This window comes from Phycodurus eques, chromosome 7, assembly GCF_024500275.1.
Source record: "Phycodurus eques isolate BA_2022a chromosome 7, UOR_Pequ_1.1, whole genome shotgun sequence".
NCBI classification, from domain to species: domain Eukaryota; kingdom Metazoa; phylum Chordata; class Actinopteri; order Syngnathiformes; family Syngnathidae; genus Phycodurus; species Phycodurus eques.
Genome location: NC_084531.1, coordinates 9661388 through 9676912, shown reverse-complemented (window position 1 = coordinate 9676912; position 15525 = coordinate 9661388). Strand labels below are relative to the sequence as shown.

Genomic DNA, 15525 nt, shown 5'->3' with positions numbered 1-15525 from the left:
CAGTAATACTGCAATGCACTCAAGATGCTAAAGAATACAAAACAAGACACATTGAATGAATTTCTAGGGGAAAAAAGCATGAAGCACTCTATAAAACTAAAACAAGAAAAAGCCAATACAGCATTGTAGCGATCTATTCTGTCTCTACATATCAAACATGCTGCTGTACTTTCATCACTCTTACATCCCACCAGGATACATGGGATTTTTCATTTGGGGTTTGAATTGAAAGGGCTGATACATTTCAGACTTCAGCATTCAAGACTGCTGGGAAGTTGAATTCTCAGGTTCCTTTTCCCAAAAATATCTGATTTATGATTATAATCGATCCCCCTAACCTCCACCACCCACTTTAATGAATAGAAGCAAATGAAAACAACATCATTCAAAGTGTTGCTTTTTGCCCCTTCTGAGATTTACCTTGATATCAACTTCCACAGAACAATAAAATAAAAGTGTTTCCCCTTGGAGAATGTGCCCCTTTAAACATAATCCCTTTTACCTGTTAACAAAATATTTTAAATGTTCGACAATTTAACGTCAATAAATCAACCAAAATATTCTTTTTGGCATTATGATGTAAAACAAAACTGTCACCGAACATAACATGCGACTGACTGGCAACCAATCCAGTGTGTGTCCAAATTCAGATGGAATAGGTTCCATCTCACCCGCAACTCTCATGAAGACAAGCGCGATAGAAAATCATTTAAGTTCATTTTTTTCCTCATTAATTTACACACAGCACCCCATATTGACAGAAAAAAAGGTCATTGCTGATTTATTAAAAAACTGAAATATCACACAGCCATAAGTATTCAGACCCTTTGCTGTGACACTCATATTTAACTCGGGTGCTGTCCCATTTCTTCTGATCATCCTTAAAATGGTTCCACACCTTCATTGCAGTCCAGCTGTGTTTGATTATACTGATTGGACTTGATTAAAAGAGCCACACCCCTGTCTATATGAGACCTTACAGCTCACAGTGCATGTCAGACCAAATGAGAATCATGAGGTCAAAGGAACTGCCTGAAGAGCTCAGAGACAGAACTGTGGCAAGGCACAGATATGGCCAGGGTTACAAAAAACAATTCTGCTGCACTTAAGGTTCCTAAGAGCATAGTGGCCTCCATAATCCTTAAATGGAAGACGTTTGGGAGAGTAATCGGGGGAGAAGAGCCTTGGTGAGAGAGGTAAAGATGAACCCAAAAATCACTGTGGCTGAGCTCCAGAGATGCAGTCAGGAGATGGGAGAAGGTTCTAGAAAGTCAACCAACACTGCAGCCCACCACCAGTCAGGGCTTTATGGCAGAGTGGCCCGAAGGAAGCCTCTCCTCAGTGCAAGACACATGAAAGCCCGCACTGGAGTTTGCTATAAAAAAAAAACACCTGAAGGACTCCAAGATGGTGAGAAATAAGATTCTCTGGTCTGATGAGACCAAGATAGAAGTTGTTGGCCTTAATTCTAAGTGGCATGTGTGGAGAAAACCAGGCATTGCTCATCACCTGTCAAATACAGTCCCAAAAGTGAAGCATGGTGGTGGGAGCATCATGCTGTGGGGGTGTTTTTCAGCTGCAGGGACAGGGAGACTGGTTGCAATCGAAGAAAAGATGAATGCGGCCAAGTACAGGAATATCCTGGACAAAACCCTTATCCAGAGTGCTCAGAACCTCAGACTCGGCCGAAGGTTCACCTTCAAAAAGACAATGACCCTAAGCACACAGCTAAAATACCGAAGCGGTGGCTTCAGAACAACTCCGTGACTGTTTTTGAGACCCAGAAAGAGCCCTGACTTAAACCCAATTGAGCATCTCTAGAAAGACCTGAAAATGGCTGCTCGCCAACTTTCACCATCCAACCTGACAGAACTGGAGAAGATCTGCAATGAGGAATGGCAGAAGATCTCCAAATCCAGGTGTGAAAAACTTGTTGCATCATTCCCAAAAAGACTCATGGCTGTATGAGCTCAAAAGGGTGCTTCTCCTAAATACTGAGCAAAGGGTCTCAATGGCTGTGTGATATTACAGTATTTCTTTTTTGATAAATCTGCAAACATTTCAACAATTCTGTTTTTTTTCTGCAAATATGAATACATTAATGAGGACATTTTTTACTTAAATGATTTTAGCAAATGGCTGAAATATAAAAAAAAAAGAGTGAAAATTTTAAGGGGGTCTGAATACAAAGTACATATCAGTTTTAGTGTGCAGGGAGAAAAAGTTAAAAAAAATTGTCAGAAAAATAATTAAGTACACGCCTAAAAACAAATCTATGAAAACTTTCAGTCTGACCTGATAGTAGTACATGAGTAAAATGAAATGATCTGTGAAACATATCAGCTGCATCTGGTACCTCTTAATATGATTTAAGAGAAACCACCACACACAAGAAAAAAACAACCAGATACACATGGCGTGACTGATAAGGAGTCCACCATTTGCCGTGCACTCACGGGTGCATGCATAGCGGGGAAACCCCTTGCACTGACCTGTTGGTTTGGGCCTCAGGAGCTTTGCTAAAACTATGGTGGAAAATCCACCTTCAGAAAGTAAAAGAAAAAATGCCCATCCCTCGTTTGCTATCAACTGGGCATGAGACTAACAAACAGAAGCAGAGAAAAGGGACTTCAGGCAGCTGAGGATTAAAAAAAATGATACAGTATAACCAACATTTCTGCTTTTTTATTTTTAATTGATAGGACGTTACAAAAAAAAAAAAAACTTCAAACTAATAACATAGTTTGAGAGTCACACTCGAATTACGAATAAGTCCTGCTACTAATTTAGTGACCGTGGCTAACGTCGGTATGTTTACAGTGCACGTTCACGTTAATGAGGGGCGGCCAGTTAGACTGGACAGAAATTTAACCCATGTTGTCTGCATCTCCATAAAAGGCAGGTGGATGTACCATTGAACCATCCAGGGGCAGTCTTAACATGAACCAAACACAGGTAATTGCCTGATTAAATTCATTATTGGTTGTGATGTTGGGCAATATCTAAATTCACACATTGCCATTTTGTATTTTTGTTCGGCTGACATTCATGCTTTACTTAAAAAGATAAACCAGAAGTTACTCACCAGTTACTCAGTACCTGTCTTGTTTCACTATACACTTACTCGAGTAATTATTTTGAGGACAACTTTTTGAGTTATATTATTCTAAAGTAACAGTTCAATTATTGTACTACTCTGCCCACCTCTGATTGTTGGCCAATAAATTAAATGCAGATTACAATTTAGATTTTGTCTACATGACATTCATGTTTTGATTTAAAAATATATATATAATAATAATAATAATAGATCAATAGTTACTCAACACTAAGTAGTTGTTTCACTAAGGACTACTTTGTATTTTCACTTCAGTCATATTAACCTAAAGTAACAATACTCTTACTTGATTAAAGCATCACAACACCGCCTGCACTGAAAAGTACCTACTTAAGTACACTTTACACCGCTGCCTAATTGTTCCCTCTGCAACGGTTGCACGCTGCTGCTGGCGGAAAAGGAAGATGGTAGTTCGCTAGAGCGAACACACCCCCACACATCACACGGCCCGTCAGGCGGGAGGCTCGTCGTTGTTGTTGTAGCCGGCCCTGCATGCGCAGTCTTGTCACACGACGATGCCCGAGTCTCACATATACTCCCTCAGTGCGATGGGGGGAGGGGGCAAATGAATCAGGATTTGTTACGGGGTGCATGTGGCTCCGTATTAAACGTCACCGTAAAGCGTTTACAAGCAGCGCATCGTGTCAGTCTGAGCGAGGAGAATGGGTTCACCTCCCATTTTTCCAACGCATCAGCAGTAGCATGACGGCTAGCGTGGCGTAGTATGCTAAATGAGTTAGCCTAGCCACATACACCAGTACACAAATGGCTTAACTATTAAGCTCAACCAGCTTTCGAATGATATGTTAGACAGGCATAAACACAAGGGCAATTTCCGAAATAACACTCGAGACGTGGTAACAAAAGTGGACTACGGGCACTTAGCATGCGAGCTAACCCACCAGCTAGGTTAGCAGAATGGTCGCAGCAAGATGCACATCTCAAGGAAAATCACCAGCTTCTAAATTCACCCAGTTTGTTCATTGGAAATGTACCCGTAGATAGTGTTAAAGACTGAAACGTAACGAAATATGGCCGTGGAGGGAGGCTAACTTCGACCACATTTGTGTACTCTCGCCCCCTTTCAACTTGACATATCTTGTTTTCAAACCCACCCCAAGATACCTTGAATGGTGGCGAGCCTTCACAACGTTCTTATAACACACATGATTTGTTTTCAGCTCTTTTATTTCTTTCGCCGAAAGAGACAGTAGGACAACTTTTACTGTTATTGTACGAGGCGTCGAAGTCCAGTTGAAAGCTTCCAATTGAGCTAATGTCAAGTAGCTAACTAGTAAAGCGTTTCTAGTGGCTTAGTGATATGAGGCGTGTTTGTTACAATGCGTGAATAACGTGTTTATAACGCTCATATGTCTTTGGTGGAATAAGATATCATAGACACATCATCAACAAGAAGAGGGGAGTGTTTTGGGTTAGCGTGCTAGTACTCGTCCAGCCAAAAGAGTATGACGATGTAGCCTCTCCTCTCACTTCTACTACAAACTAACTTTGTTCCCAGCAGAACCTGACACGAGCACACGTCTCGGTCCGGTGCCGTATGGGTTCCGGACTAAAGTTTGTGCTCATAAAAGTGTAGCAAAGTTAACGGAGCATCACGGCGTTGACCAAGTTTTGCTCAGTTAGGAAGGGAACAGGAGAGCCCAATAGATGGTCCACGTTTGGACCGTTAGCTGCACAACAACGAACGCCTCTCGCGGTACCGGAGCTCCACAACCGCGTTACTTTCTCACTCTCTCCCCGTCCGTCCGCCCGGTGCTTACCTCCGCGCTGCTCGAATCACTGGATTCCCCCAAAACATCCCGAAATTTCTGCAGGTTGCTCCCGATGACCGAAGAGACCTGTAGTGCAGCATCAAACCCGGGTCCGAAGGCAGCTGCGTGCGGGTGGGCTCCCGGGACGTTCCGCAGCGAGGCGGTGACCCTTATCCGGCCCGCTCTCCTCCCGGTGCCGGAGTTGCTGCTCCCTCCGGGCCGAGCGGGGAAGCGCCACCGACAGCTGTGCGCCATTTTACACTCTGTGCGTGCTTGTGTGCCCTGCGATCACAGATACGTCGGTGGGCGGAACCCTGAGCAAGCACTCCACATAAACAAGCTCCGCCACGGCCTCCACTCTCACTGGCCGACGAGTCGTTATGCAGGTTGCGGGGCGGACTCCACACGGCCCGGACAATGCATTTTGTTTGCGGGCGCTATTGGAGCTCAGCGCGGTCGAGTCCTAATCAGATTCAGGGGCTTTGCCCGGGAAATAAGCGGCGCACTTGAATGACAAAAAGAAGAAGCGGCCAGACCGTTACAGTGGAATAGAAGCACCTTACAAAATCAGGCCACTTTTATTAGAAATAGACCGCTATGTTTTTGTCCCCCCGGTTATTAGTAGTCAAGGAGGTAGATAACTGTTATTCGGAGACGATATTCATTTGCTGTTAAAGCGAACATATTGGTTTAAAAAATTAATAATGCAAACTTCAACACTTTTTTAATGCCTTTAAACATATGTTTATTAAAGAGCGTTTCAGATTTGCCATTTGTTAACGTTTTTTTCTTTTATCTTAGACACTAGACATCTCTTTTAAAATTCGAACCTAAAAAAAATGCACTGAGCTCCCAGGCTCAGCAGCATGTCTTATAAAGTTAAACAAAAACTAAAACAAATAGCTCGCTAAAGTTTTCTACAGTAAATTAAATTCTACAAAATTTCATCCATCCATCCATTTTCCGTACCGCTTATCCTCACTAGGGTTGCGGGCGTGCTGGAGCCTATCCCAGCTGACTATGGGCGAGAGGCGGGGTACACCCTGAACCGGTCGCCAGCCAGTCGCAGGACACATATAAACAAACAAGCATTCGCACTCACGTTCACACCTACGGGCAATTTTAGTCTTCAATTAACCTACCATGCAGTGGTAAGGGAGAGTGTGGCTTGACAACATGGGATGGTGGTGTGTAAGATGACTGGTGGTGAGGAGGATGATTAAGGAGACAAAGGCAGAGCAGAGAAAAGCTGGTGGAAGCTGAAAAACGAAGAGTGTTGTGAGGCTTTTCGAGAAGAGGTGAGAGAGGCTATTGGTGGACAGGAGGAGCTTCCGGAAGACTGGACCACAACAGCCAAGGTGATCAGAGACCGACGGGAGTGTACTTGGTGTATCTTCTGGTAGGAAAGGGGAGAAGGAGAGTTTGTGGTGGAACCTCAAAGTACAGGAAATCATACAAGGAAATAGGATAGCTAAGAAGAAGTGGGAGGACTGAGGAGAGGAGAAAGGACATGGAGATGCGACGTAGGGCAAAGATAGAGGTGGCAAAGGCCAAACAAGGCATATGATCAAATGTATGCCACGCTGGACACTAAAGAAGGAGGAAAAGATCTATACAGGTTGCCATTTCTATCCCTCTGTACAGAGGGATAGAGATGGGAAGGATGTGCAGCAGGTTAGGGTGATTAAGGATGGAGATGGAAATGTGTTGACTGGTTATAGTAGTGTGCTGGATATTTGGAAAGAATACTTTGAGGAGTTTATGAATGAGGAAAATGAGAGAGAAGAGAAATTATTAGTAAGGGGGGAGTTAGAAAGGCACTACAGAGGATGAAAAATGAAAAGGCAGTTGGTCGTGATGACATACATGTGGAGGTATGGGAGCATCTGGGAGAGGTGGTTGTGGAGTTTTTGACCAGCTTGTTCAACAGAATTGTAACGGGTGAGAAGATGCCTGAGAAATAGAGGAAAAGTGTGCTAGTCGCCATTTTTAATAACAAAGTTCGTGTGCAGAACTGTGGGAACCACAGAGGATTAATGTTGATGACCCACACAATAAAGTTAGTTGAAAGAGTAGTGGAGGCTAGACTCAGAACAGAAGTGAGTATTTGCGAGCAACAGGTCGTCGTTAATAACAGTATGGTTTTATGATTAGAAAGTGTACCACAGATGCATTATTTGCATTGAGGGTGTTGATGGAGAAGTACAGAGAAGGTCAGAAGAAGCTACGTTGTGTCTTTGTGGATCTAGAGAAAGCCTATGACAGAGTACCCAGAGAGGAACTGTGGTACAGCATGCTGAAATCTGGAGTGGCAGAGAAGTATGTTCAAATAGCACAGGACATGTAAGAGGGCAGCAGAACAGTGGCCAGGTGTGCTGTAGGTGTGAGAGAGGAGTTTATGGTGGAGGTGGGACTGCATCAGGGATCAGCCCTGAGCCCCTTCCTGTTTGCAGTGGTGATGGATAGGCCGACAGATGAGGTTAGACTGGAATCCCCATGGACCATGACGTTCGCAGATGACATTGTGATCTGCAGTGAAAGCAGGGAGCAGGTGGAGGAACAGGTAGAAAGGTCTAGGCATCCAATGGAAAGGAGAGGAATGAAGATTAGCCGAAGTAAAACAGAATACATGTGCATAAATGAGAGGGGTGGAGGGGGAAGAGTGAGGCTATAGGGAGAAGAGATACCGAGGGTGGAGGACTTTAAATTCTTGGGGTTAATAGTCCAGAGCAATGGTGAGTATGGTAAGGAAGTGAAGAAACGGGTCCAAGCAGGTTGGAACGGGTGGAGGAAGGTGTCAGGTGTGTTATGTGACAGAAGAGTCTTTGCTCAGATGAATGGCAAAGTTGAAAAGATAGTGGTGAGGCCAGCCATGATGTATGGATTAGAGACAGTGGGACTGAAGAGACAACAGGAAGCAGAGCTGGAGGTGGCGAAATGAAGTTGTTGAGGTTCTCTCTAGGAGTGAGCAGGTTGCATGGGATTAGAAAGGAGCTAAACTGAGGGACAGCCAAGGTTAGATGTTTTTGAGACAAAGTTAGAGAGAGCAGACTTCGATATACTTAATCGGGGCTTTCCCACCTCAGGACCTTTTACAGGAACTTCCCTAGCTACCCTGGTAGCTTGAGTTGAAGGTTCCCCCTGGGTTATTTTGTTCCTCCTGGCGGGTAGGGTCTTCCGAGAGCTACCAGGAACTCTTTGTGTGGGTGGGCTGTGCTGACAAATGCTGATTGGTTGACAGACCTATGTAGGAGTTTACGTTTTCATTCGCAGAACCTCCATTATGCGGTGTTACACAAGGCTAGAAATAGGAGGCTTAAAATACATTGAAAAGCAAAACTTCCAAAGATCGATCTTTATGTTTTCCCACTGGACAAACTTTGCTCGCCGAGCTTATGTCGCTGGCGGACTCGGTGGCAAAGTCCGCCGCTGCCACGGGCTCAGTGGTGATATCTGCTGCCAGGTCCACCGCTCGGTCCTGCTAAGGAGCGGAGGTCCAAGCGAGCGTGTGCATCTTCCTTAGCTGGCATGCAAATCAGTCGCCTTTCGGCGAAATTTGCCGTTTTTAACTCAAAATAGGCAATTTACATGAATCGTATGGATCCGATGAGTTTTTCCTGGATGGGGTGGGTCGGGGTCGCTGACATCATAGGCTGGTTCGTACTCCTTGAACGCTGGCAGCGAGATCCATTCCAGACATCCACCATCCACACACAGATGTAATTTCTGAATATTACTCCGAGGCGGGCGAATATGCGAGATTGAACATTGGCCAGAGGTTCCACCTGTACACTAGGGGCCTGCTTTGGACAAGTCACAGGAGTTGACGAGACCAGGAAAAACACTTCCACCGCTTCTGCTGTTCAGAAGCAACGGTACTTTTATTCCATTACATTGACCTAAATGTCGCTGGCTACTTTTATTGATCAGTTATTGCTTATTTATCAACTATTTCGTGCGCGAGACTTCGACTTCAGCATCGGGCGCTGTTTGCACCAATCCAGTTTAAACGCTAGTGACATTTAAGTTTAGTACACCACTCAAACGACACAAGAAAGTCACATGACCTCACACAACGTCTTCTATTGGCTTCCCGGGCATACGTATTAACACAAGATAAGCCAACCCGGCTGATTGTCGTGCCTCCGTGGCGACCATGTTGGGAAGGTCGTCGTTAGCATGAAGGCAAGAGTGAGCTACTCTTGTTTACATTTAGACGAACAAAAACAACAGCTTTCATGTATTGTAGTATTTGTCTGGCACTGTCTGCCCAAACGTGGATATTTCAGATCATTTATAACTTTAGAAAATACCGTGCAGTAAATTGCATGTGTTGTTGTACACTCGTCAGAATTTGCACGCTCACATTTTATTTTGTAATGTTTTTTTTTTAATTGATGTTCATGCTGTGGTTAAAAAAAAACTCAAGTTACTATTTACTCAGTACTTGAGTAATTATTTCACTGTGTACTTTTTACTCACGTAATTTTTTGGAGGAGTCCTTTTTACTTGAGTCACATTATTGTTAAGTAACTGTACTCTTACTTGAGTACAATATTTGGCTACTCTACCTGCCTCTGGAGCTGAAATCCTCGATTGTGACTCTTACATTTAAGCAACATGCTTTATCATCAGATCAGCCCGTGTCGTATTTGTTGCACTGGTCTTTTGTATTTTGGCGTTGAGTTGCTGCGGGTCGTGAACACCATGTACAAGCATAAGGGTGTCCATATGTGCACTTGGCACCAGGATACGCTAGGTCGCAGTTCAATGATCAACTTTGTGGTCGTGTCATCACACTTGCAGCCGCATGTCTTGGACACTCGAGTGAAGAGAGGGGCGGAGCTGTCAACTGATCACCACCTGATGGTGAGTTGGCGCCGATGGTGTGGGAAGATGCTGGTCCGACCTGGCAGGCTCAAACGTATTGTGAGGGTTTGCTGGGAACGTCTGTCAGAATCCCGTCAGAAGGCGTTTCAACTCCCACCTCCGGCAGAACGTCACCCACGTCCCGGGGGAGGTGGGGGAGATTGAGTCAGAGTGGACCGTGTTCCGCGCCTCAAAATTGAGCACACTACTCAGTCTTAACTAGTTTGCACCCAATGACGAACAGCATGACGCCTGTGAAGGCCTATATCCATTGCTGAGGCGGCCGAACGGAGCTGTGGCCGTAAGATAGTCGGTGCCTGTCTTGGTGGCAATCCCCGAACCCGTTGGTGGACACACACGGTGAGGGATGCCGTCAAGCTGAAGGATTCCTCTCGGGCCTTTTTGTCCTGTGGGATCCCTGAGGCAGCTGATGGTTACTGGCTGGCCAAGCGGAAAGCAGCTTTGGTGGAAGCACTGCACCATAAACACCGTGTATAGTGGTGATGGGGCGCTGCTGACCTCGACTCGGGACGTTGCGAGTCGGTGGGGAGAATACTTCGAAGACCTCCTCACTCCCATCAACGCGCCTTCCCATGAGGAAGCAGAGTCTGGGGTCTCCGAGGCGGGCTTGTCCTATCTCTGGGGTTGAGGTCACAGAGGTGGTTAAAAAGTTCCTCGGTGGCAAGGCCCAGGGGGTGGATGAGATTCGCCCATAGTAAAAGGCGCTGGATGTTGTGGGGCTGTCCTGGTTGACACGCCTCTGAAACATTGCGTGGACATCGTGGACAGTGCCTCTGATTTGACTGACTGGAGTGGTGGTCCCCCTTTTTAAGGAGGAGGACCGGAGGGTGTCTTCCAACTAAGATAAGATGGTAAGGTTTATTCAGGGGCGCTGGAGAGGAGGGTCTGTGGTGAAGTCGAATCTCTGATTCAGGAGGATCATTATGGTTTTCGTCCTGGCCGTGGAACAGTGGACCAGCTCTACACCCTCGGCAGAGTCCTCAAGGATGCATGGGAGTTCACCCAACCAGTCTAGTTTTGTGGACTTGGAGAAGAAAATATTAAGTAGAGTGAGCATTTTTAAAAAGTTATTTAGGCACTCCTAAATGAGCAAAATATGGCCACAATCTAATTTTATGCAACAAAGTTACATAAAATCCAACATAACTCCAAAAAGTAGAACACAAATGGTTTTTAAATTTTTAATCATACTGTACACTCAAAGTAAAATTTTACAATAAAACAAAATATAGAATTATATTTTCACTCAAGATATTCAACGTAAAGCACATGGATGCCAAACCATCACATACGTCCTTCACAACTTAATCCTGGATCACAACCTAGTTTTATTTCTTTTATTCATTAAAATCTCTTCAATGATAATCTCGCTCTCATTGAGTTGATCTTATGCATTCTATCTGCAGCTCTCGATGTCTAAAAGAAACAACATGCCTCAAAAGTGTCATTCGGGCTCTTCTTTATGTTAATACAAATGATATAAAATCCTTGCAAAACTATCAGCGCTCGGTTAACCGTTATTTAAAGGGCAATCAAGAAGGTGAAAACTGGAATCATAATTAACAGTAGCAGGCGAAATCATAGCATTCAGCACCTCATAGTTTTCGCATTCTTTATTGTATTTTGCGGTTGTTGGTTATTATGTTAAATAGAAAGCCAATGCCTCCCTGGGAACATTGCCATCTCTTTAACATTATAAAATATTAATAATGAAAAATAATCTTTGCTGTGTTGGGTAAACAGAAACAATGACTGCTCAGTGAGTGTTTAGCACACTTCTATTACATTATATTGTGTGTACACACACACACACACACACACACAGAGAAGCGCCCCCACACACACACACACACTGGGTACGGAAAGCCCCCCCCCCCTTAAATCTTTCACTCTTTGTTATATTGCAGCCATTTGCTAAAATCATTTGTTAATTTTTTTCCTCATCAATGTACACACAGCACCCCATATTGACAAAAAAAACAGAATTGTTGAAACTTTTGCAGATTAATAAAGAGAAAAACTGTAATATCACACAGCCATAAGTATTCAGACCCTTTGCTGTGACACTCATATATTTAACTCGGGTGCTGTCCATTTCTTCTGATCATCCTTGAGATGGTTCTACACATTCACCTTCAGCTGTGCTTGATTATACTGATTGGACTTGATTATGAAAGCCACACACTTGTCTATACAAGACCTTACAGCTCACAGTGCATGTCAGAGCAAATGAGAATCATGAGAACAAGGGAACTGCCTGAAGAGCTCAGAGACAGAATTGTGGCAAGGCACAGATTTGGCCAGGGTCACAAAATAAATTCTGCTGCACTTAAGGTTCCTAAGAATACGGTGGCCTCCATAATCCTTAAATGGAAGCCGTTTGGGACGACCAGAACCCTTCCTAGAGCTGGCCGTCCGGCCAAACTGAGCAATCGGGAGAGAAGAGCATTGGTGAGAGACGTAAAGAACAACCCAAAGATCACTGTGGCTGAGCTCCACAGATGCAGTCAGGAGATGGGAGAAAGTTCTAGAAAGTCAACCATCACTGCAGCCCTCCACCAGTCGGGGCTTTATGGCAGAATGGCCCGACGGAAGCCTCTCCTCGGTGCAAGACACATGAAAGGCCGCATGTAGTTTGCTTAAAAAAAAAAAAAAAAAAAAAAAAAATCACCTGAAGGACTCCAAGATGGTGAGAAATAAGATTCTCTGGTCTGATGAAACCAAGAATTAAGGCCAAACTTTTTGGCCTTAATTCTAAGCAGTATGTGTGGAGAAAACCAGGCACTGCTTATCACCTGTCCAATACAGTCCCAACAGTGAAGCGTGGTGGTGGTGGCAGCATCATGCTGTGGGGGTGTTTTTCAGCTGCAGGGACAAGACGACTGGATACAATCGAAGGAAAGATGAATGCGGCCAAGTACAGGGATATCCTGGACGAAAACCTTCTCCAGAGTGCTCAGGACCTCAGACTGGGCCGAAGGTTCACCTTGTAAAAAGACAATGACCCTAAGCACACAGCTCAAATAACGAAGGAGTGGGTTCAGAACAACTCCGTGACTGTTCTTGAATAGCCCAGCCAGAGCTTTGACTTAAACCCAATTGAGCATCTCTGGAGAGATCTAAAAATGGCTATCCACCAATGTTCTCCATCCAACCTGACAGAACTGGAGAGGATCTGCAAAGAGGAATGGCAGAGGATCCCAAAATCCAGGTGTGAAAAACATGTTGCATCATTCCCAAAAAGACTCATGGCTGTTTTAGCTCAAAAGGGTGCTTCTTCTAAATACTGAGAAAAGGGTCTGAATACTTATATTTCAGATTTTCTTTTTTAATAAATCTGCAAATAAATTTGGGGTGCTGTGTGTACATTAATGAGGAAAAAAAAAAAGAAAAATGATTTGAGCAAATGGCTGCAATATAACAAAGAACGAAAAATTTAAGGGGGTCTGAATGCTTTCCACACACACACACACACACACACACACACACACACACACACACACACACACACACACACACACACACACATATATATATATATATAGTAAATATGTTTGTCCTGTCACTGTGTTTATGGCTGACGCCATTTTGACTTACTGCACATATATGTGGTGCCTCAAAACGTTATTTCCTGGTCGGAACAGCAGGGGTCACAGCGTTGCTGGTGCTGCCAGTTGGTATGTGTGTGAAAATCAATCGCCAGATGTGCGGGTGTGTGTCACAGATTGTAATTAACTCGCAATTGTCCAATTCAGTCGGCTGCATCGCTCGGTGTGTTGGGGGCTTGAGACATCAAAATTGGTTTGCCAATCACAACCATTTAAGTGTGCTAAATATCCAAGAAAAGAAAAAAAAAATCAGGAAGGGGGAATCTACTTTCTCAGTGGAGTTCCCCTCTCCTGCTCAAAATCGCATCATTTACATTTACATCATGTTTACAATTGGGCAATTTGAAACAGCTATTCAACTCATGTCTGTTGCATGAAGGCTGTATTAAATACGATTTAAATGCAGTGTTAGACGAAAGTCTGCAGGAATCTGCGGCGACAAGCACACCACAGATTAGCCACAAAAAAGGCAGAGGAGCACTCTAGATGTGGAAGAGGGAAGCAAACAAGGATGAAGTCATTGTTAGGCACAGGGTGGATCAAGTCTGGTCACTTGGTCCCAGCTGCAGCTTCTCCTGCTTATGCTTATCCAGCCACTCTAAGATCTGTTGTCTGAGCGCCTCGTTTGGCCTGATCTGGTCCATGGTGAGAGGGCTGCGGTTGAACGGGTCTGTCTGGTCACTGGAATGAGGACACACTCTTTATACAGAAGCTCTACAAAGACATGCTATTTCAGTTTTGTTTTAGTTGTGGTTCACTTGTGGACATCAAAACTGTGACAAAAACCTCTTAGGCTATGTTCACACTGCAGGTCAATTTCGATTTTTTTGGCCTAGGTGACTTTTATCCGTTTTTTTCCCATTTCCGACCCAGGCCTCTTTCATATGTGGATATAAATTGGATATGTATCTGATGCGAGTGCAGTTTGGACGCTCATGTTGCACCCATCTGACCTACACGTCATCAAAAGAATGTCAAATGTCACAATAGTTCGACAAAACAGACACGCCACAAAAGTAACGGCAGATGAAGGAGCTGAAAACAGTCAGTGGCAAAAAGAAGAGGTTTTAGAACTGATATAAGAATACTATGTTGGCTCCAGTTGGACAGAATCCTTGAAATTGCCACAAATGCGTCATGATGAGACCTACGCGAGGGAGTGCATTTACTTCCGTAAAAACGGTGCCTCATGTTTGTGCGCGTGCAATGTGACGCCCTCTTGTGCACAAGCGTGACATCACAGACTCATTCCGTCCGCACTCCACAGTAGAAGTCACTTATTTTTGTAGTGTGAACGATTACACAAAAAGATTGAGAGAATTGGGCATCATGCCCTAAAGTGTGAGTGAAACCTTATACACAGGGCCATCAGTGATGCAGTGTAGAGGTTAACATCGCTGACTTTCACACAACTGTCTTGGTTTTGAGTCCCGCTCAGTAGTCCATTCAAAATCTGCATGTGACAGTATGGCGACCAGTCCAGTGTGTCATGGCTTTTTACCGTACATGAACCTGAACAGGATAAAATGGTATAGAAAATGTATGGGTGGATGTTCTATAATCTAAATTCTAGAAGATGCTTTATACATGAATTTTAGGTGTCCTCTTTAGCTAAATTTTTAGAGGAAGTTCTTTAATACTAGCACCCTTGTTTTAATCAAACTATACTGTGTTATTCTTGGTGCAGTTTGTTTGGTCAGTGGTGAACACAGCATTCAAACTCGGGTGCACACTGAATCAAGTGGTCGCTATGGCTTCAAAGGAACTTTGGTGCGCTTCGTTTGTGGAGAAAAAGATGAGAGAAAGCTGATGAATGACCCACTCGCCCTAAACAGCATAATGGTTACATAAGTACAGGTAGCATATAAACAAATCACACCCCTGCCTTACAGAAAAAAACATCTTCAGGTTAGTATTCAGTTAGAAGCATGTATTGTTTTCACCGTGTCAAGAGGGATAATTTGATCAAGACGTCTCCTTAAATTGCACTTGGCTATTTGTTGGTGTAAAGTAGCATGGTTACTGGTAAATTGAGATAAGAGTTAAATTTGTTTCCCATTGAAATGAATGAAAATGCCATTAATCCAGCCCCCCCCCCCCAAAAAATGTTGTTTTTTTGTAATGTGTTTGTTTAATA

General features: G+C 44.0%; 2 protein-coding genes across 5 annotated transcripts in view; both read right to left on the bottom strand.

Moving 5' to 3' along the window:
- The window catches only part of kmt2a (lysine (K)-specific methyltransferase 2A), a 74790-nt gene extending 69624 nt beyond the window's left edge, over positions 1–5166 (bottom strand). For all 4 annotated transcript variants that reach the window (XM_061682634.1, XM_061682636.1, XM_061682635.1 and 1 more), the window contains exon 1: positions 4900–5166. In XM_061682634.1, coding sequence (XP_061538618.1) covers positions 4900–5145 — 246 coding nt within the window. In that variant the 5' untranslated portion in view covers positions 5146–5166. The remainder of the gene's footprint in view (positions 1–4899) is intronic.
- A 5810-nt stretch (positions 5167–10976) lies between these two features.
- The window catches only part of ube4a (ubiquitination factor E4A (UFD2 homolog, yeast)), a 30090-nt gene continuing 25541 nt past the window's right edge, over positions 10977–15525 (bottom strand). The window contains exon 20 of the mRNA XM_061681742.1: positions 10977–14069. Coding sequence (XP_061537726.1) covers positions 13928–14069 — 142 coding nt within the window. The 3' untranslated portion in view covers positions 10977–13927. The remainder of the gene's footprint in view (positions 14070–15525) is intronic.